Raw genomic sequence first — 20,593 nt, 5'->3', positions numbered from 1 at the left:
TGTCTATGCTTATGCCCAGCTTTTAGCATCATCTCTACGTCTCTGCTTTCTTTGCTCTTTCCACTTCTCTTTTGGGCTCTCTGTCAAGACACACGGTGGGTGTAGAATTTTAAGAGGGACTCTGAGCTCACCAGGGCCGGCTGGTTGGCCTCTTAGGTAACCATGCGGTCACAGAAGCAGGTAATCAAAGAACAAACAGTCCTGTGGTGTTTAGTCTCCCCAAGCTACCACCAAAGCCTGTTTGCTTTCTCACATGGCAACAAAGCCAGGAAGGGAAGATGAGTGGCATTTGGAATAAATGTTGGGTCTCGGGCGGGATTCAGCTACTGGGTAATATCCTGGAAGTGCATACAGAAGTGAACTATCCAGTATGCAGGGGGCAGTTTTTCTCCTGGTTCTCCTGGATGCCATGTCAGGTAGGAACTCCATTTTGTCCCTTGTTTGGGCTGCTCTCTGTTTGCATGATACCACTGAGTGATAACGTCCCTGAGGAGGAAATTGCATCTGGGAGGTCTTGCTCAATGGTGGGCTCATTGGCACTGGCGAACGAGATAATGCAATGACGGGGAGCCCGAGGAGGCTGGGCAGGTGCTCTGGGAAGGGGGCGCACCAAAAGAAGCTACAGTCTAGTCTCCAGTCTAAAGTCTAGTCTCTGTGCAGACTTCATTTTCTCCCCTTGGTAACTGGCCTGTGCCTGTCCTTCCAGGGTGTAAGGTTGGAAGAATGGTTTTCACTACAGAGCTTTGTGCGTATGTCAAGTCAGTCTTTGTGGAGACTCTGGCCTTTCTCTGGAGTCTTGTGGGGGCAACTTGAAGTTGGCAGATCATCCTATGGGAAAACTGAGGTATCAAGGGGCCATTGTCTTAGTCTTGAGCAAAGACAATGTCTTCGGATGAAGCACAAAGGATTGAACCTACTGCTTCTTGTAGTCCCTCTTCCTTATTCAAGAGCTTCAAGAATCCCGGGTGATCTCTTTAATGTTGTCAGCTTGGATTATGGAAATTGAGCTTTTTAAATTAAATCTTATTTTTGAATAGGTAGTATATGCAGAATGTGTGGAATTCAATCATGTGAAATTTGCAGATTAATTTAGGGATAATTTACATATTTGATGAGTCATGCAGGAACACACTGAGAGGAGTGGCAAATGCTTAGTAAATGGTAGTGCTTATTACATATGACGTGAGCCTTCCTGTTCAACTGTTCTAGACACTTGTTTAAGTCTTTGTTTTCCTCCAGATTATTTTAAGATTTCCTTCACAGGGATCTTGCACATTCTGATTATGATTATGTTTCCTTCTAGTTCTTCTTTTCCTTCTCCTTTTTCTGTATTTGTGGAAGGAATCTTATCTTCCCTTGTATGTTTTAACTGATTGTTGTACAATGGATCGAACCCTACTAATGACGTATCTCATTATTTGTAATGGTTTTCCAGGTGACTCTCACGCATTTTCTAGGTGTTGAAAATAATCAACAGTTATATTCTTCCTTGCCTATTTTTCTATTTTGTATTTATTTCTCTTATCTAATTACCAGGCCTGTACCTTCAGGCTGTTGTTAAACAATGATAAGTGGCGTGCTTGGGTGGTTCAGTCAGTTAAGTGTCTGACTCTTGATTTCAGCTCAGGTCATGATCTCTTGACACTGGACACCACATCAGGCTCTGCACCGACAGCTCGGGGCCTACTTGGGATTCTCTCTCTCTCTCTCTCTCTCTCTCTCTCTCTCTCCCTCTTTCTCTGCCCTTCCCTGCTTGTGCTCTCTCTCTATCTCAAAATAAATAAACTTAAAAAAAAAGAGTGTACATTCTTGTCTTATTCCCCATTAAGGATGATGTTAACTTTCGGCGTGAAACAGAAATGTTTTACATGTTAAGGAGATAACTTTTATTCTTTTTTCAGGTATTTATTTCTAAATCAAAATAGTTTTTAAATCAAATGCTTTTTCCAGATTTATGGAAATGACCATTTACCTTTCCTTTTTGGTCTTTTAATAACATAAATAAATGACTGGGTTTCCTCTAATTGAACCCTCTTGAATCTTGGGCTTTTCTACTTGGTAGAGGGACTGCGAGACTGGGTCTTGAGCAGCTCAGACTCTCACTTGAAGTAAACATTTGAGATTTTCCCAGAAATATAGGCTTCTAGGACCACAATCATTTGAGTTAAGAGGTGACATTGCCATTGAGGAAAGAGTGAATTTAGTAAGAACCCAATGTCTCATAGTGGATATGATCATTTGGAACCTTATTATTGGACGTGTGAAAGGGACAGATCACAAAGGTTTGCAATAAATACTTGAAATTTCTTATCAAAACCACACTCAACCCCCACCCCACCCCCATCTCCAAAAGACCATGCACTGTATCACGCTTTTGCTTCCAAAGGGAAAATCATGGTTTTTGGAAGGTCTGCTGTGATGCAGACTATTTCCCTCTCACCTTCTTTTGTGAGTCTGAGAACCCGATTCTTATCCTCCCTCTCAAACACTAGAGTCACATGGGGGGGGGGGGCAGCCACACTGGCACCTGCTTTCAGGGTGTTGGAAGCAGGCATCACCATAATAATCTCAAACAATATCCTCTTTCCTCTCATTTGGTCTAACTTCTCTGCATCCTCTAACACCCAAGTCAAGCTCCACCTCCTCCAGAGAGCCCACCTGGATTACCCCGACTCCTGGTGGGTACTCTTCCCACTGTACCGTGGAGCTCCTCTTGCCCACACGTGGGATGTATGCCAAGGTTTGAACACAGTGCCCCACACGAAATGAGTGCTTAACAAAAGGTAGTATGAGTTATTCTAGAATTCATCCGTTATGTTTCTGTCGTGTTTCCTCAAGGGGAATGTCAGCCCTGCAATAACAGGTTTTGTATCTTACTGCTCTGTGGTCCCCGCATGTCACATACATATATAAGGGATCCAATAAATATTTGTTGTTTTCATGGATCATCATCTCTTTCTGGGTCTTCCCCCCCCCCCCACCCCACACACACATTTACTGATACCTTCCCCTACAACACAGAAATTTAGATCAGATGCCTGCTTGTACTGTCATTTAAATTAGCTTCTGTCCTTCCCACCCCCTGTTAAGATGAGAGAAATCAAACAGTTTCTCTTCAGGATGCTACAGATGTTACAGTGTCACACTCCCGCAATGGCTTACAGAGGAAAGCCCCACGAGAACATAAAGCAGACAAACCTCCCAAGCACGCCGGTGGAAAAGAGTTGAGATGAAACCGTCTTCGGGTTCTATCGGTACCAAAGGACCACACGCCATTCCTGAAGCTGGAGGACTTAGCAAGGGTTCCTCTGTGTATTCAAATCCACTGCCTGCTGAAAGTTGTCTACATTTGAGAAAGTTCTTCAAGGGAAGTAATATTTGTATTACTCTCTTGGGGATTAAAAATTCCAGGGTGTTTAATGAAAGAAGGGTTCCTTGGTAGCTGGAAGATCCACATGAACATGAAAAAGGTAACAGTGCCATTGACTTGATTCTTCTCTGCAGAGCACCAGGCATGAGGCTAGCTCATGTCTCTCTAGGAAGACCCCCCAGGCTGGCCATTGCTCCTGATCTTGTGCTAGGCAGTGCTGGGAAGTCAAAAAGAGGACCAAGGCTCACTGTCTCAGGATCCTTGAGGAACTGGGTGCAACCTTTCGTTATTAATGCTCTCATCATTTCAAAAGGCAGGAACATGGAGCCCATCCCCTGAAAGTCTTTCTGTTGGCTGATCAATCTGATATATGGGAACCAACAAACATTGTAAAAGGCTTCTACTTCTTCTGTAACATCACTTTCCTGTGTAGAGTCAACCTCAGAGGAACAAAAGGTGTTCCTCCTCTCGGCACTCCCCCTACCTCCTTCCCATGGCAATCTGGTTGTCTTCATCTCTCAAGTTCAAGAACTTAGTCTCTGGAATCCATCTGTATTTCCACCCCCATGGAATTGGAAGAGGTTTGCCAGAAACCAGCCCTTCTCGGGCCAGCACCAGAGGGTTGCTCTGAGACACACACATCTTTCTCCTGCTACTTATGGCCCAGTGTAATTTCCAGAATCGCGAGTAGAGTCACCATCTTTTCTTCTGTGTCTTATTCAGGGCTCCCTGCTATTATTAGCCTTGCTTGGCATGGATCAGCTCCCCAAAGAAGACAGGTGAGAATCCCACCTAGGGAGGTATACATCTTGGAAATTAAAGGCACAGGAAGACATTGCATATACTGAAAGAATATTCTATAATGCTTGATGGTTTGGCGAGTATATGCATTTTCAGTGTATGATATCTTTGCTGTGAGAGTGAAATCTAGTAGGCCTGGAATTATCCTGAGTTGCTTCACTGAAGTTCCTGCACAAAACTGACCTCTGCTCAAGGCAAGAAGCACACTGATTAATGGTGCCGCTCCCACAGGTCCTGGGAGTTTCCGAATTATTTGTATGGGCCTGCAAGCATTGTTTATTGACAACAGTAAGATTGATGATTTGCACCTGGCTTGGAAGGCCCTGTTGTGGAAGCTGGTTATATAACAAGATGGTGCCTACATGACCAACAGAATAGAAAAATGTCCAGTGGAGACTCTATTTGGGGTTCCCAGGTTGTGAGGTATCATTAGATACGTCAGTGGTCTCTGATCTGAGCAAGTGCATTCTGTTATGACCCTTAGGGAAAACAGGATGAAAAAAACTGGTGCCTGGCCTCTCTGATCCTCAAGACATGAGGCCACCTTTAGTCCTGGTGCAGATATTCACTTAATGTTGTTGCTATACTGCCTCTTTTTTCTGTAATCAACTGTAGATTTGCAAGTGTTCTCTCTCGGGTTCTATGAGTCTTGTTTAGCAATTGAACTCTGTTTAATGGCTACCATTAGTGCAGCACCATAGCCCTGAGAGATAGAAGCGGACAGAGGGCCCCAGAGAAGTTAAGGGACCAGCCCAAGGTCACACGTTAAGTAGTGGCAAAGCTCAAACTTGAAGCAAGAGCTCCGATTCCAAATCTCATTCTTTTTTCACAACATTCCTTGATCTCTCTCCCTACCATTTTGATTAGCTAGTGGAGAGAAAGAAAAGGTACTTACTGAGTGACGGTCTCAGGCAAGGACTGCCCTGTATTGAAATCACACTGTGAGAGCAGCTGCGTTCCTGGAGGGAGAAGATGGCATCACCCATGCTTCCTGAACCACACGGTTACTTTGGTGTCGGAGGCCCAGGGTGGCCAGCTTCTTCCCCCACAACTGAGGCTGCAGAGGCCTTAATTATTCCAACACGGCTTCCAGGAGGAGGCCTTGTTGGTCCATATCTGGCAAGGCAGCGCTTTCGCTCATTTCGAAACAAGTGAGCACATCATCCATCCAGATCCCAACCCCAAGCAAGATGTTTCAGTGGGCTCGGTGACTGATAATAAATCTTCTGCGTGTTCTTTCTTTTTCAAAGTGTACGCTTCAAGCAATTCTAATTTGATCCTTAATTAAGATGCATGTGTAAGTCAAATTCCATTAAAGCCTCTTTCTTGCTCAGACCGCCAGAGAAAGTTTGGAAGACCAGTTTCAGAAGGCAAGCGCGTGGTGTCTTAGGGAGAGCCTTTCCTTGGCTTCTAACCTTCCCTCTGTCCTTCCCCCTTCAAAATATCTCCCTCACTACCTTGTAAAATATGACCATTCACGGAGGAGTATGAAAGCTCTACAAATAGGAGGGGGCAGTGTGCGGCTGTGCAAAGAGCCTTGTGCTTGGAGTCAGGTGCCTGGGATTAGAAGGCTGGTTCTTTCATGGAATTAGTTTCCAGAACCCAGGGCTTATCAAAGTTAAAATGAACACAACAAGATCAGTGGAAACACTCTCTGCAAAGCAAACTAAATGATATCAGTGGGAGATATTTGAAGAGCACGGCTTGACCGGCCTTCTCAGTTCATCAAAGGAGTCGCGCCAAGGTTGGTGGCCATGGTAAGCTGCCTGTTCAGGGCAAGGCTGTGGAAAGCCCTGAGTGGCACCTAGCAAGCCTCTCACACCCTGAGCCCATGTCAAGCTAATACCCCAGCACGATTCCTTATGCTGTTCCCCCAAACAGCCTCTTACAGATTGCATCGCCACATCTAACATATGGGTGGAGGGGCCAATTTCTTACCAGGCCCCAGCACCATCATGATGCATGGTGCCTTATGTGCATGGTCACCCGATGGGCACGTGACAGACGGTCTGTAGTTGGTATGTACCATCTGTCATCTAGAAGATCCAGAGGCAGTGATCCAGGCCTGCCACAGCCCCTTACTGAGTGCGATCACAGATGTGCAGAATGGTGATGGTAATACCTACATGGCAGGATTGTGTTTAGAACAGCTGAGATCAGGCAGGAAAGCCTACACAATGCCTGATGAGTAGGAGCTTAGAAAAAGCAAGTGGTTACTTGTTTTCAGTCTATTCATTTGGGCACACCCTAACTGCAGGCTGCTCTGGAGAAAAACCGAGGGAGTTCTAGCTTTGCTTAAATACGAGCAGAAGCTTCCTTCCTCTTGACTGGAGAGGCCCAGGTTACTGGGGTGAGTGGGAAGGAGCAGGCGAAGGTGGGGGGTGGGGTCCCTTGAAATTGGCAACCTTTCATTTTACTTATTAGGACTACCCTTGTCTTGCTGAACAGAGGAAACACTGGTGAACAGCTGGGGATGGGGAGTGGGGCCCTGGTGATTTTCCACTGTGGGAAAAGAGAGCAAGAGGGAATTATGCCTAAAATAACTTAAGCACCAAAGCAATTGATTAATTTGCTCATTTAAAAAAACTATTTTTGGGGGCGCCTGGGTGGCTCAGTCGGTTAAGCGTCCGACTTCAGCTCAGGTCATGATCTCGCGGTTCATGAGTTCAAGCCCCGCATCAGGCATCTGTGCTGATGGCTCAGAGCCTGGAGCCTGTTTCAGATTCTGTGTCTCCCCCTCTCTCTCTGACCCTCCCCCGTTCATACTCTGTCTCTCTCTGTCTCAAAAATAAATAAACGTTAAAAAAAAATTTTTTTTTAAATAAAAAAACTATTTTTGGGAACTCTTTGCCTCTAAATATTCCAAGCTTACTATTTTGCTCTCCATTTTTAAGAGGAGGGGAGGGGCAGAGAGAGAGAGAGAGAGAGAGAGAATCTCAAGCAGGCTCCATGACCTGACCCTGACCCCTGACCCCTGGGGTCATGACCTGAGCCTAAATCAAGAGTTGGGAAGCTCAAAGAACTGAGCCATTTAGGTACTCCTTGCTCCGAATTTTTATTACAAGAATGCTATAATATTAAAGTCATTTTGACAGATTTTAAAAAAATCTATCCATAACCATGTTACCCTAAACCTCAGCTGTTTTTTCTGAGCCTTTGCACAGTCCTTGTCCATAAAACTGGCTAATCCTGCAATCAAAAATAACTTGTGTACAATGTATTTTAGTCTCTAAACTAAGATGATTTTAGATTTATTTTTTAATTTTTTTAATGTTTATTTATTTTTGAGAGAGAGAGAGAGAGAGAGAGAGAGAGAGAGAGAGAGAATCTCAAGCAGGCTCCATGACCTGACCCTGAGCCCTGACCCCTGGGGTCATGACCTGAGCCTAAATCAAGAGTTGGGAAGCTCAAGGAACTGAGCCATTTAGGTACTCCTTGCTCCGAATTTTTATTACAAGAATGCTATAATATTAAAGTCATTTTGACAGATTTTAAAAAAATCTATCCATAACCATGTTACCCTAAACCTCAGCTGTTTTTTCTGAGCCTTTGCACAGTCCTTGTCCATAAAACTGGCTAATCCTGCAATCAAAAATAACTTGTGTACAATGTATTTTAGTCTCTAAACTAAGATGATTTTAGATTTATTTTTTAATTTTTTTAATGTTTATTTATTTTTGAGGGAGAGAGAGAGAGAGAGAGAGAGAAAGAGAGAGAGAGACAGTGTGAGTGGGGAAGAAAGAGAGAGGGAGACACAGAATCCAAAGCAGGCTCCAGGCTCTGAGCTGTCAGCACAGAGTCTGACACGGGGCTCGAACTCACAAACCGTGAGATCATGACCTGAGCCAAAGTCGGACACTTAACCGACTGAGCCACCCAGGCACCCCAATGATTTTAGATTTATGAAAGCTTGTATCAGTATGTTTATATTTCCATTTTTCCTACATTTGCATCTACTTCTCTGAAGCCCAGCCCCCAATTTTGAAATTAAAACATTCTCTTACAAAAGCCAGCATTTTTGATGGCTGGTTTGTTTCTAGAACTTGTACACCTTTTGGTAGGACTGATCCTCTTACTGCCCCCTGTACTTCTTCCCAGAATTCCAGGTGGTTCGTCTCCCAGGGCTAAAGGTGGCCACGATCAGGAAGCTGGCTAACAAGTAGGGCTTCAGCATAAAGTTTGGTTCTGTTACTTGTTATTATTCAGCTCAGTTTCCTCATCTGTAAAATGGTGACATTAATGCCTATGCGAGAGGATTGTTTCGAGGAGTAAATGAGAGAAAGGATTTTACCTTATGCACTTATTTGGCAACTGGAGAAGTGTACTGAGTTCCTAGAGCTGTCACAGTAAACTACCACACAGTGGATGGCTTAGAACAACAGGAACTGAAATGCCGATGGTTCAGGAGGTCAGAGGTCTGAGGTCAAGGTGGGGACAGGGTTGGTTCCTTCTAGAAACTCTGAAGAAGATCTGTTCCATGTGTGCTTCCTAGCTTTTGGTGCTTGCTTGCTTCTCCTTGGCTTGTAGATGCATTAGTTCAATTCCTGCCTCTAGCATAACATGCTTTTCTTCCTCCTGTGTCTCTGTGTTCTGTCCTCTTCTTATAAGGACATCATTTGGTGGGTCAGGGCCCTCCCTAATCTGGAATGATCTCCTCTTAACCAGTTAATCTGCAAAGACTCTATTTCCAAATCAGGTACATCCTGAGGTTCTGAGTGAACGTGGGTTTTTTTGGGGCAGGACAATTTTCACCTCCCCCCCCCCCCCCCCCACCTCACACACACACCCTGAGTAAGCATCACCATGGAAGCATGAAAGAGCAGGAGCTGCTGGTCTCCTCTATATTGGCAAGATCTTGCAGAGTATCGAGGAGACCTAAGAATGTCCCAGGATTTTCCTGGAAGAAGCATACTTTCTCTTAAATTGTCAAAGTCCCTGTCTGACGTGCAGTCCAAGGCAATGCACGCGCCTTCACTGAGTCTCATGTTTTCTTGTCTGTGAAATGGGAGTTAATGTATCAATCAAGATGTACTCATTGACCCTCTCTGCATGATGCCCCCAGCATCCAACAATAACAAACAATTGTCCTGGAGATTACTTACAGATGTAAGGAGATCTAACATGATTTTGGGGCTTGCCAATCATGATCGCCCCATTTTTGATGACCTCTGAATCAAACACTGACACAGACGAGGCAAATAAACTCTTATAAACTACCTGAGTCATGATGGGACTAGGTCCTTCAAGTGAATGTCCGTCTCCAAAGGCATCATGTTTCTGTTTCTCTAGCCCTTCACAAAGAAAAGAGAAGGGGTGTGGGGAGACAAGAGAAATGCGGCAGCTTTATTTACAGAATGACAAAAGCAGATTTCATGGTTGTTTTGTGGTGGTTTTCTTGGCTCCCAGAAGATCTCACATTTCCATTTCCAGTCCTGGCAAGAGTGACCAGGTTCCATCGTTGCCCCGAGCTACGAGTTGAAACCATAGAGCTAGCTGTTAAGTCCTTTTTCCCAGCACAAGGCTTTATGTTCATGTTGTTTTGCATCCTTCTTAAACCCACAGGGAGGGAAGCACTACGCCTAATCCATTTGCCTGCTACAAGCAACGTGGCTGAGAATTCTCCACCTGAGACTTCAGTACACAAGTTTTCTGTGAATTTATCAGCATCGCTGGCACCTGTGACCCCAGGGTTTCCCCTGATCATCAACTCAAGCCCCCTCACTGATGCCTTCAAAGTGAACTGGCTGTCAGGCACCGACTTTGAGGCAAGCACATCTCACTCCCAGGGGGAGTTGTCCACAAAGAGGGGTCCTGAAGCTGAGAGTGGATGGGATTCCAGATCAGTGATCATTTCCTCCTCTTTCCCTGGTTCAATCTCTCCTCTAGTAAGATCCACAAGGGCTGTTTGGGGCACCGTAAAGCCCTCTGTGCTAGATGCCCCAGAGCACTTGGGACCTTCTTTCTTCACTCAATCCAGTGCAGTGACCAAATGCCCAATTTATTACAAATAAAAGTCTTGTTTCTTATTGCCAACCGCCCTTACTTGATATCAGGTGTTAGAAGTGTACTGACAGTAACTAAATTCTTTGGGTGGCATAGTTTGGGTATTCGTCTCCTCAAAAGCCAGGCGTTGATGAACTTGTGTCCGGTGATGCTGCTTTTCTCGAATTCTGTGATTTTTCAGAAGGAAATCTATGAGGAGACTTATTTAATATGGAAGAACACACCCTTCATAGAAATCCAAGTCTAAATGGGCAGCTGTGCTATGTGACTGTTTCCTTGTGGATAATTTAGACTCAGTAATTCACATTCAAGAGCCATGACTTGAGGGCCAGAGTGCAGGAATACGGTATTCTCAGCACCCCATTCAGGAAGTTTTCACCTCAGTATCCAGTATACATTCCCGGGCCCCAGATGCTGGTTCTGTGACTCACCTGCCCTGTCTACCTGGCCCTTGACATCTGGTTCATCTTCCACAGCTGCTGTTCATCTGTTCCTATAAGCCCTGCCAATTGCTTGCACTTACACAGCATGCGGTATTGGCTGGACACTGTGGAACCTGTTCTACATGTGTTTACTCTTGTAATCTTCCAACAACCCAATGATTTTATTTATATTACTAGCCCTTTTTACAGATGCAGGAAACCGAAGCAAAATTTAACAGAGATATGAGATACCTTGCCCTGGGTTGCACAGCTTTCAGGTAGCTGAGCCAAAGCTAGAACCCAGGTAGCCTGACTTCATATCTCTGACTAGTCTTATAAACAGCTTCATTGAGATATAATGTGTACATCATAGAAGTCACCCATTTAAAATGTACAATTCAGGGGGTACCTGGGTGGCTCAGTGAGTTAAGTGTCTGACTTCGGCTCAGGTTATGATTTCATGGTTCGTGAGATCGAGCCCCACATTAGGCTCTGTGCTGACAGCTCGGAGCCTGGAGCCTGCTTTGGATTCTGTGTCTCCCTCTCTCTCTGCCCCTCCCCCGCTCTGTCTGTCTCTCAAAAATAAATGTTTAAAAAAATAAAAATAAAAAATAAAATGTACAATTCGGTGGTTTTTAGCATTTCACAGACCACCACCACAATCTAATTTCAGAACATCCCATCACGCCCAATTGAACCCCTAGTCTATCGGCAGTCACTCCCCTTTTCCTATTTCCCCCAGTCGCTGGCACCCACTAATCCCTTTCTGTCTTAACGGATTTGCCTATTCTGCACATTGTCTCTGAATAGATTTGCATTGTACGTGGTCTTTAATGACCAGCCAGTTTCCCTGAAGCAAAAAAGTTTCATGGGTCACCCATGTTGTATCGTGTGTCAGTACTTCATTCCTTTTCATGACTGAATCATATTCTACCATCTGGACAGACCACATTTTGCCCATCTGTTCATCAACTGACAGACATCTGGGTTGTTCCCACTAAGAGCTCCCTCCCTTAGCCTCGATAGTCTATTGCCTTTAATGATGATGGTGACTGTGCTGCTTCAGATATGCATCCTGATCTCTTGATGTTACTACTCACACTGATATTATCACTGTTTAAAGTGCTTTATTGCTGGGGCACTTGGGTGACTCAGTTGGTTGAACATCAAACTCTTAATTTCAGCTCAGGACATGATCTGAGGGTGGTGGGATCGAGCCCTGCATTGGGCTCTCTGCTGAGTGTGGAGCCTTAAATCCCCCCTGCTTGCATTCTCTCTTTAAAAAAAAAAAATCAAACAAATAAAAGTAAAATGTTTTATTCCAGTTCAGAACTAAGATCATAAAGAGACGGCAAGTTTAACTGAATTGTCTGAGATGACATAGCCATTAAAGATGAAATAAGCACTTAACTCAGGTCACCTGACCACCAATCTTAGGCTTTTTTTCTTACATTGCCATGCACATTGTTGCTGTTTTGGCAAGCCCCCAAATCAGGTGGAAATACCTACCTTTTCCATGTTTGATGGGATTCACACAGGGCTACCAGTCAAGGAAGAATTCCATCCTATTCCTGAACTCTAGAAATGGCAATTTTATTAGCACCTCAACTGATGTGGGCTCCAGTGTTCAGGGGACTGCCCCAGCACTGGTGCCCTCCTGGACTCTGTGCCAGCACTAGGACCGGCCACGCATTCATAAGTCCTGAAGCTATTCTTAAGAATTGGTTGCTTCTCCCCAGAAACCACCCAATGGCATCAACTATCCCCTCCAAAAAGATCTTATTCTCGGGGTGCCTGGGTGGCTCCGTCAGTTAAGTGTCTGACTCTTGACTTTGACTCAGGTCATGATCTCACGGCTCATGAGATCCAGCCCTGTGTCGGGCTCTGTGCTGACAGTATGGAGCCTGCTTGGGATTCTTTTCCTCCCCATCTCTCTGCCTTTCCCCCATGCATGCTCTCTTTCTCTCAAAATAAATAAACATTAAAAAAAATCCTTTTCTCCTACCCCAAATGTTCATAAGAGCTACCACCACAGTAGAACCTGACTCCTCCTTGGGCTGACTGGACAGTCTGCAGGAGAAGTCCAATGGTGAGGTTTTTGGGTCTCTGGTCCAGAGGTCTGGTTACCGTTGGCCTTGGGACTTCATTGTACAGGGCTTTCGGAGGGTGACCTCTGAATCACACCAGAGCTCAGGCCTCTCTACTTTCAAACACAGCTGCTGAGACTTCTGGGGACAGGGGACAGGCAAGGAGGATTTGTGACAATGATCTAATGATAACAACTCATGTGTATGGTGCATTTATCATATACCAGGAATCCCCCTAAATTTTTTGTGAATTCATTGCTGTAATACTCACAATAGGACCATAAGTGCTGTACTACCATTATTTGCATGTTAGAGGTGGGGCACGGAGGCATGGAGAGGCCAAGCAGTGTGCCCAGGTTCACTTAGCTAGTTGGTGGCCAACTTGAGACTTGGGATCTGGCAAGCTGGCCCAAGAACCCTAGCTCGCAGTCCCTACTCTGCGCTGGCCCACTATTGCCCAGCAAGAGAGATGTCAGAGCCCCATTTGGCCACATGTGGCCAATTGTTAGTCATGGAGTTTTCTCCCATAACAGCAGCAAGAAGGATAACTCTGAGAGGCGCCTGGGTGGCTCAGTTAGTTAAGAGTCCGACTTCGGCTCAAGTCATCATCTCACGGTTCATGAGTTCGAGCTCCACGTTGGGGTCTGTGCTGATGGCTCAGAGCCTGGAGCCTGCTTTGGATTCTGTGTCTCCCTCTCTTTCTACTCTTTCCCCACTTGTTCTCTCTCTCTGTCTCTCTCTCACCTCTCTCTCAAAAATAAATAAACATTAAAAAGAAGAAGAAGAAGGATAGTTCTGAGAAGCCGGGCAGGCATGCAAGCATTGTTCTGAGGTCGTGTGGAGGCCTGCACCTGCCCCTCTTTCTCTCTCAGCCAGACTCTCCTATTTCCTCACCCACTGTCACCAGCAAATTTGTTGAGCTTTGACCAGAATGACCTCAGACTTAACATACCTGAGACCAAACATTGTCTTTCATCCTAACTCGGCAGCCAGATTGTCTGCAACCAAATGGAGGCTCCACTGCTCCCAGCAATGACCTTTGGAGCACCTTCCCCTCCCTGGCCTAGTCTCCTTACCCGTGAAACACGGGGAACCTTCACCAACCTGCGGTTGTTGCCACGACTTAATAAGATACTCGGCAAAATGGCTTGGCAAGAGCCCGGCATGTAAACACTTAATAAATGCTGGTAGCAACAGCAAAAACAACTCCCCTATTTGTGTTGGTAGCAACCCAGTTCCTCTGACTCCAAAATGTAGTATTTTGGACTCTTTCTTTGACTGTATTGTTTCCTTCCTCTGGGGAATCAGAGCTAGTTCCCAAGGACACGGAGCTGTCAGTAGGTAATATTGTGGTAAAGGATCTGCTCAAGCTTGGGGTTCAGGAGAGGCCTCCGGGCTTAGCAGGAAGCTCGGGTCTAAATCAAGGAAACAGAATGGGTCATGACAGAGGGAGCTGCTCTGGGGGACAAATGCTCACTGCACGGTTTCTGGCTCTCATTTGCTGGGTGCTTGCTCAGTGTTAAACAGTGATCTAAGTGTTCCGTGGCTTCACTCATTTCATCCTTACAACAACCCTCTAAAGTAGATGCTCTTAATGTCCCCATTTTACAGATCGGGAAATGGAGGCACAGATGGGTTAAGGAATGGGAAGACTGGGCTTTAAAGCCAGTCAGCCTGGCTCCAGAGTCTATGCTCTGGACGCCTCGCTTATGCTGCCTCTCTCCTTACAGGCATCAGATGCAGAGACAGGTCATCTCTACATACGTGGGCACCAGGCTGACCCCTGCTCACAGTAGTGACAAGACTACATCTTTGTCTCTCTCAGCCCTCCTCCACACTTTCTCCCTCCACTGCATGTACTCATTCCCATCTGTGGCTGTCTTCACTCAACCAGCCCAGATCTGCAGCCCAGATCTTGCAAAGTCAAACATGAAACCCATAGCCGCCTTCATGAAGCCTTCCCTGGCTAAACACGGCTCACAATGAACTCTGCCCCCTATTCTTTGTTATAATATCCTGTCTTATACCTCACCTGTTTAACTAGGGTGAGGATTATTTACCTACTTATAATCATGTGGAAGCAAAATCAGGGAAAGGTACAGGACTTCCCCAAGGTCACACCAAAGTTCAGCCATGAAAGCGAGATTGGAACTAAGTGCTCTCCTCACGACAGGATACTGAATGCCTGCCTGGCCCCATTCGTATTAACAACCAAAAGGTTCCATTAGGATAATTAAGACATTTATGAAATGTCCGAAAGGACTCTGGGCACTCCGTGGTCTGAGCTGGTGGCAGGAGTGTGCATGTAGACATGAGAGGTCACCAGCTGGCCTCCAGTTAGCCTCAGCAGAACCCTCCCATCATGGACTTCCCGGGTTCCTGCTGATGATTCTGGTGATGTCTCTCTATCCCTGGTTCTTGGTATCCCTCCCACATTTCCAAAACATAATTCAGAGGACAAGTTTCCAATAGTGGAAAGATGTGTGGAAATGTACAAAAACACTAACAGGGTGTTGATATAAGTATATATTGTTCCTTATTTCTGCAGATGTATCCTTCCCTTGTTTACTCTTGGACATGGCCTTGGGAAAGTTAGCATGGCATGCTACGCCAAGATGCAACTTAACAGCAATCACAGGAAAGTACAGTGTCAGAAAACCTAACTACATTCAGAGTAGACTTGTCTAGGCGCCAACCCCAAGTAGTGACAGGCAGGGTTTTAACTCCTGGCTTTCCATCTCCAGTGGATGGAACCAGGATGTCACCTAAATATTTTTCTTTCCCAGGAAAAGTGGCATCACATGCAGGAGCCCCTTTAGTGAAGTGTCATGGGGCTTCTGTTGGACGGACTAAGGAAAAACAACCCCTTCCTTTGACAGTGAGGGAAAGGATGCTGGTTGTTTCCTTCCTAGTAACATCCCTTTGCAAAATGCATGCATACCAAACATATCTTCTTCCACAGGGTTACTAAGAATTCTGCATTTGCTTTTAGGTTGTCACCAGTGGGAAGGAAAAACTAGACTTTGAAATGGAACCAAACATATTTGAGTTGCAGATTTATGTTAAGGATGACGTTGGTGTCACTGACCTACAGATCCTGACCGTCCAGGTAACAGATGTGAACGAGCCGCCTGAGTTTCAAGGCAACTTGGCAAAAGGTAAGATACACTGGGGTGTGCGGTACGGCCAGACGGTGGCACAGGGGAGGACCCTGGGGGGGCTGAGCAAAGCAGACAAGTAAGTAAACAAGCAGCTGTTTCCCTGGAAAAGGCATCTGCTTAATGAGCAGGGAATAAATGAAATGTCCTCCAGCACAGGACTCCCAATAATGATGCCCAACGATTTACAAAGCCCCTCACCTCTGTTGCTTCTCTTGGGAATCTCTCAGACCTGGGGAGGAAACTGATACTCTGGGACCTCAAGTGGATCATTCTGGAGGAAGCTGGTTCGAGCCCATCAGAGACTCATCACCGTGTGCTGCGGTCATTGACTCGCTTGTTAATTCTCCCCATGGAGGCCTGGAGGGCAGTGTGTGACTGTCTGCTACAGAGCAGGGACAATATAAAGGACTGGAGCATAGGGTAACTTCCTGCATAATCTTGCCCATGCTCATGCCTTTGAATGCCATCCATACTGACAACCTCCATTTTAGTCCAGTCTTCTCCTCTGAACCCCTGACTCAAACATCTAGCCATCTTACCTGATATCTCCATCTGCCATGTCTAGTAGGCATCTGGGATACTGTGAGGTGACTTTTGGAATGTCCCCAGGTCACCCAAACCTAAGTAGGTTGGCCAGTGGAGCCAACCATGTGATTAGAAGGTTGCAACTCTGACTCCCATCCTCCACTTTGTCCCCACCTCTGTGGAGGGAAGGGGGGTGGAGACTGAGCTCAATCACCAATGGCCAATGATGTAATCAGCCATGCCTTTGTAATCAAGCCTCCATAAAACCACAAAAGGGTGGGGTTGGCAAAGCTTCCAGGTTGGTGAACAAACTCTCTCTTCCTGGAGAGTGGTGTACCCAGAGAGCATAGACGCTCTGTGCCCTTTTCCACATATCATACCCTATGCATCTCCTATATCTATCTGTTCTTGAGTTATAGCCTTTTGCAATAAGCCAGTAATCTAGTAAGTAAAATATTTCCGAGTCATGTGATCCCCTCTAGCAAATTCACCAAACCCCAAGAGGGGATGGTGGGAAACTCAGACTTACAGCTTGTGGGTCAGAAGAACAGATGACAACCTGAACTGGAAATTGACATATGAAGTGGCGGGGGTGGGGTGGGGGTGGTGGTGGACATGTCTCGTGGGACTGAGTTCTTGGCCTGTGGAATCTGAATGCTGTCTCTGGGTAGATAGTATCAGAATTGAGTCGAATTGTAGAACTGCCAGCTAGTGTCAGAGGATTGCTTGGTGGTATACAAAATCTGCCCCACATTGGAATCGGTGTCATAACGTGACATTTCCAACTTGACATGCCCCCAAACCAAACCCTCAGCTCCCACTCCACTCCTGACCCCCCCCACCCCCCACCCCCCAAGATCTGCTTCTCCTGTCTTTCCCCTCTTAGCTAATGGCACCTCCAGCATTCCAGTTGCTTGGACCAAAACTTCAAAGTCAGCCATGACTCCTCTCTCCTTCATACCCAACATCAAAACCATTGGGAAATCTTGCCACTTCCAAGTCCATGCAGTCTGACCGCTGCCTGGCATCCTGTCACTACCACCATGGCACAAGGCACCGGTCAAGTGTCACCATACATGACTGCATGGCTTATTGCAGTGGCCGGCTAACTGGTCTCCCTGCTCTGCCCTAGCCCCTGCCAATCTGTTCTCCACATAGCAGCCAGAAGGATCTTGGGAAATATCAGTTAAATCAAGGCACCCCTCTGCTTAAAAACCTACAGGAACTTCTCATCTCCCTTAAAACGAGAGCCAGAGACTCCTTAAGGCAATCCAAACTGGCAAGACTGCTCCAGCCTCCACCATGTCCTCTCCCACACATTTCCTGCTACTCCTCCGCTATGGCAGTCCCGGCCTCCTCACCGGACTGTCAGTGCCCCAGGCACCACCTGTCAGAGTCAGCGTCTGCATTTACTCTCTGCCCCTCCCCCATATTTATGGCAGCACCTCATTTCTTTAAGAATCTTGACTCAAGTGTCCATGAACCTTCCACAACCACTCCATTTCACGTTGGAACCCAACCCACAACACGCCATTCCCTGATTTTCCCCGTGACGTCTCTCCGTAACATTCACATATTTTGCTCATTTCCTTTGTCTGGATCTTTCCACTATAATGGAAGCCTGGTGAGAGCAGGGCTTTGGGTTTGGGGAACTGCTGCCTTCCCAATGCATAGATGGATCTGTGTCTGTTGCAGTAGTGAGAACTCAGTAAATACTGACTTGAAGGGAAGCACGAGCAGTGATGAAGGTGAATGGGAGCTGGAGCTCCGATGGAAGGTGGACTGGGTTTGAATTTTTATGCCCTCACCTCCTTCCTAGCTGAGACAGCCCCATCACTTCCCGGAGCCCGTTCCCTCATTTGTAAAGTAGAGATAATTACAATACCTCCTTACAGAGTGTTATGAAGATAAGGGAGAAAACATAAGTCCTCACCACGATACCTCCAAAGAGTGAGTGGATGTGCGCGTTCTCAGCCCTTTCTCAGAAGGACGGGTTCTGAGAGAGAGAGATACCCCTAGGCAAGGCTGGCGGGGCCAAGGGGTTGGTTCCCCCTGGCTGCGAAAACTCTGAAGTACATGAAACCAATTTCTGGTCCCCTCCCTGAGCTTCCGCAGCCCTCTCCCTCCCTTATTCCTTCTGCACATCATTCATTTCAGCTGACATGCTAAGTTCACTTCAGGAGGTGACCTTGGTTAGGTTTCAGAGGAATTTGCACGTGAGAGTGGATCAGGAACCAGCCTCTTGCAGGAGGCTCCTCCCCAAGGTCACCTCTCAGCAAAGGAAAGGTGGGGAGAGGTGCTGCCAGCTTGGCCACCAAGCACGTTATAAATTCCCATAAGCGGTCCGCTCGTGCCCGCCGGCCGGTGGGCTTACTCACCGCCTCCGTCACCGCGTCCGCCTTTCCCACGATGCAGGTGCACTCGGTTCCCTTCGGCCATGTACGGCTGTCCCGGTTTCGTAATTCCTCATTTGCTTTGTCTAATACAATGTGTCTTCTTCCACTCTGGACGCCAATATAGGTCTAGACCTGTACATAGTGGAAGGAGCAAATCCTGGATTCGTTTATCAGGTGGAGGCCTTCGATCCAGAAGACACAAACCGAAGCATACCCCTCAGTGTAAGTCTCCTTGTTAAACAAGAAGGGCTTCTCCAAGCTGCCTTTGACCCAGGAGCCTGGAGCCTCGGCCTCCGGTGGGGGGCCGTTGGGGCAGTGATATGGGAGGACTGTGCTGTTCATAGCATAGAGTACAGGGGGTGTTGGAATGGATGAGGGAGCTCTGGATACCCCGGATAAGATTCATGGCCCTGTGTGATCTTAGACGAGTTCTTAACCTCTCTGAGCTTCCATTTCTTCCTCTATAAAAATGGAAGAACAATAGCACCTTCCACAGCTGGGGGACTGTAAGTATTAAATCATGCACATAAAGCCACTTAGCACAAGTGCCTGGCATATTAAAACTGCTCAGTATTTTTAAATTCTAAGTTAATACAAATCCAGCCATATTCTTTAAACATTTTTTTAATGTTTATTTATTTTTGAGGGAGACAGAGTGTGAGGGGCAGAGACAGAGAGGGAGACACAGAATCTGAAGCAGGCTCCAGGCTCTGAGCTGTCAGCACAGAGCCCGATGCGGGGCTTGAACCCACGAACGGTGAGATCATGACATGAGCCAAAGTCGAATGCCCAACTGACTGAGCCACCCAGGCACTCCCCCCACACCCCCAGCTATATTCTTTTAAAAGTAAGTGGAAAATGTGTATCCCAAAGGTCGGCATTAACACTTGTTTTCAAGAGATGAGGTCAAGCTGTTTGGAGCCAAGTTAAAAAAAAAAAAAGAAAAAAGAGTCCCAGAAATTCCAAAGAACAGGAGGAATCCCACAGAGAAAAACCAGAGTCTAGGCCCTGGAACCTTCCCTCACGGTTCAGTCTGAGATCTTGCTTCTCTCCCTTTTAAATCCACTCCCTTAAAGACAGCTGCCGGTGGAGCTCTTGTAAATGCTAACCTTTGGGCGAAGGAGCTTCTCAGCGTGTCCCCAGGACAGGGATGCTGTGGCTTCCAGCTCTGTCCCCTGAAGTGGCTTGTGCGCCCTGCAGCTGGGCAGCCCAGGTCGGAAAGAAAAGAACCAGAGCCAGCCAGCCAGCCAGCTAACCTTGGAGCAGGCATTGCTCTGGCAAATCCCACCTTACAGAGAAGCGAGCGCTTGAAATATGACACTCGGGGAACTGGTAACACCGGGAGGCTGTTTCGGCTGTTTGCTACGTGATTTGCAGCCTCAACAGGGCTACTTTTTCTAACACGAGGAAGCGAGGAAGCGAGCCTTGGGGATAACCTCAAGCACTAATATGATACAGTCGGCAGGGTCTGAAACAAAGCTGTTTTAAGATTAGTGGGCACATCTTAAGTTACAGAATAGACTGTTATTATCAGAAGATGACCCTTCTGTCCCCCCAAAATAATTTATTCAAGATTCTATTTGCATGAATACCTGGAATATGCAAACACTTAATGGATCCCTACTATGTGCTAAGAGCCACACTAGGTGCTTTAAATGCATACTTATGAGTAACATACTTGCTATGTAAGTTATAAATGTGTTGGTCTGAAAACAACAGAAAACTTAATCACAGTGGTGGATGTGGGATTTTGTTTTTCCTCCCATAAGAAGCCCAGAGGCAGGCAGGCAGTCCAGGGCTGGCTCATCTACTGCCATCAGAAACCTGG

The 20,593-nt window shown here is 46.3% G+C and overlaps 1 protein-coding gene across 1 annotated transcript in view; it reads left to right on the top strand.

Annotated features, from left to right (window-relative positions):
* The first annotated feature begins 280 nt into the window (after nt 1–280).
* The window catches only part of CDHR3 (cadherin related family member 3), a 65,928-nt gene continuing 45,615 nt past the window's right edge, over nt 281–20,593 (top strand). Inside the window, exons 1-4 of the mRNA XM_019451199.2 lie at nt 281–416; nt 9,734–9,936; nt 15,676–15,841; nt 18,890–18,987. Coding sequence (XP_019306744.2) covers nt 371–416; nt 9,734–9,936; nt 15,676–15,841; nt 18,890–18,987 — 513 coding nt within the window. The 5' untranslated portion in view covers nt 281–370. The remainder of the gene's footprint in view (nt 417–9,733; nt 9,937–15,675; nt 15,842–18,889; nt 18,988–20,593) is intronic.

Source organism: Panthera pardus, unplaced genomic scaffold (assembly GCF_024362965.1).
Source record: "Panthera pardus isolate Hobbes unplaced genomic scaffold, ASM2436296v1 HiC_scaffold_8, whole genome shotgun sequence".
NCBI lineage: Eukaryota > Metazoa > Chordata > Mammalia > Carnivora > Felidae > Panthera > Panthera pardus.
The sequence above is the reverse complement of the archived record's forward strand: the minus strand, read 5'-3'. Positions and strand labels throughout refer to the sequence as shown.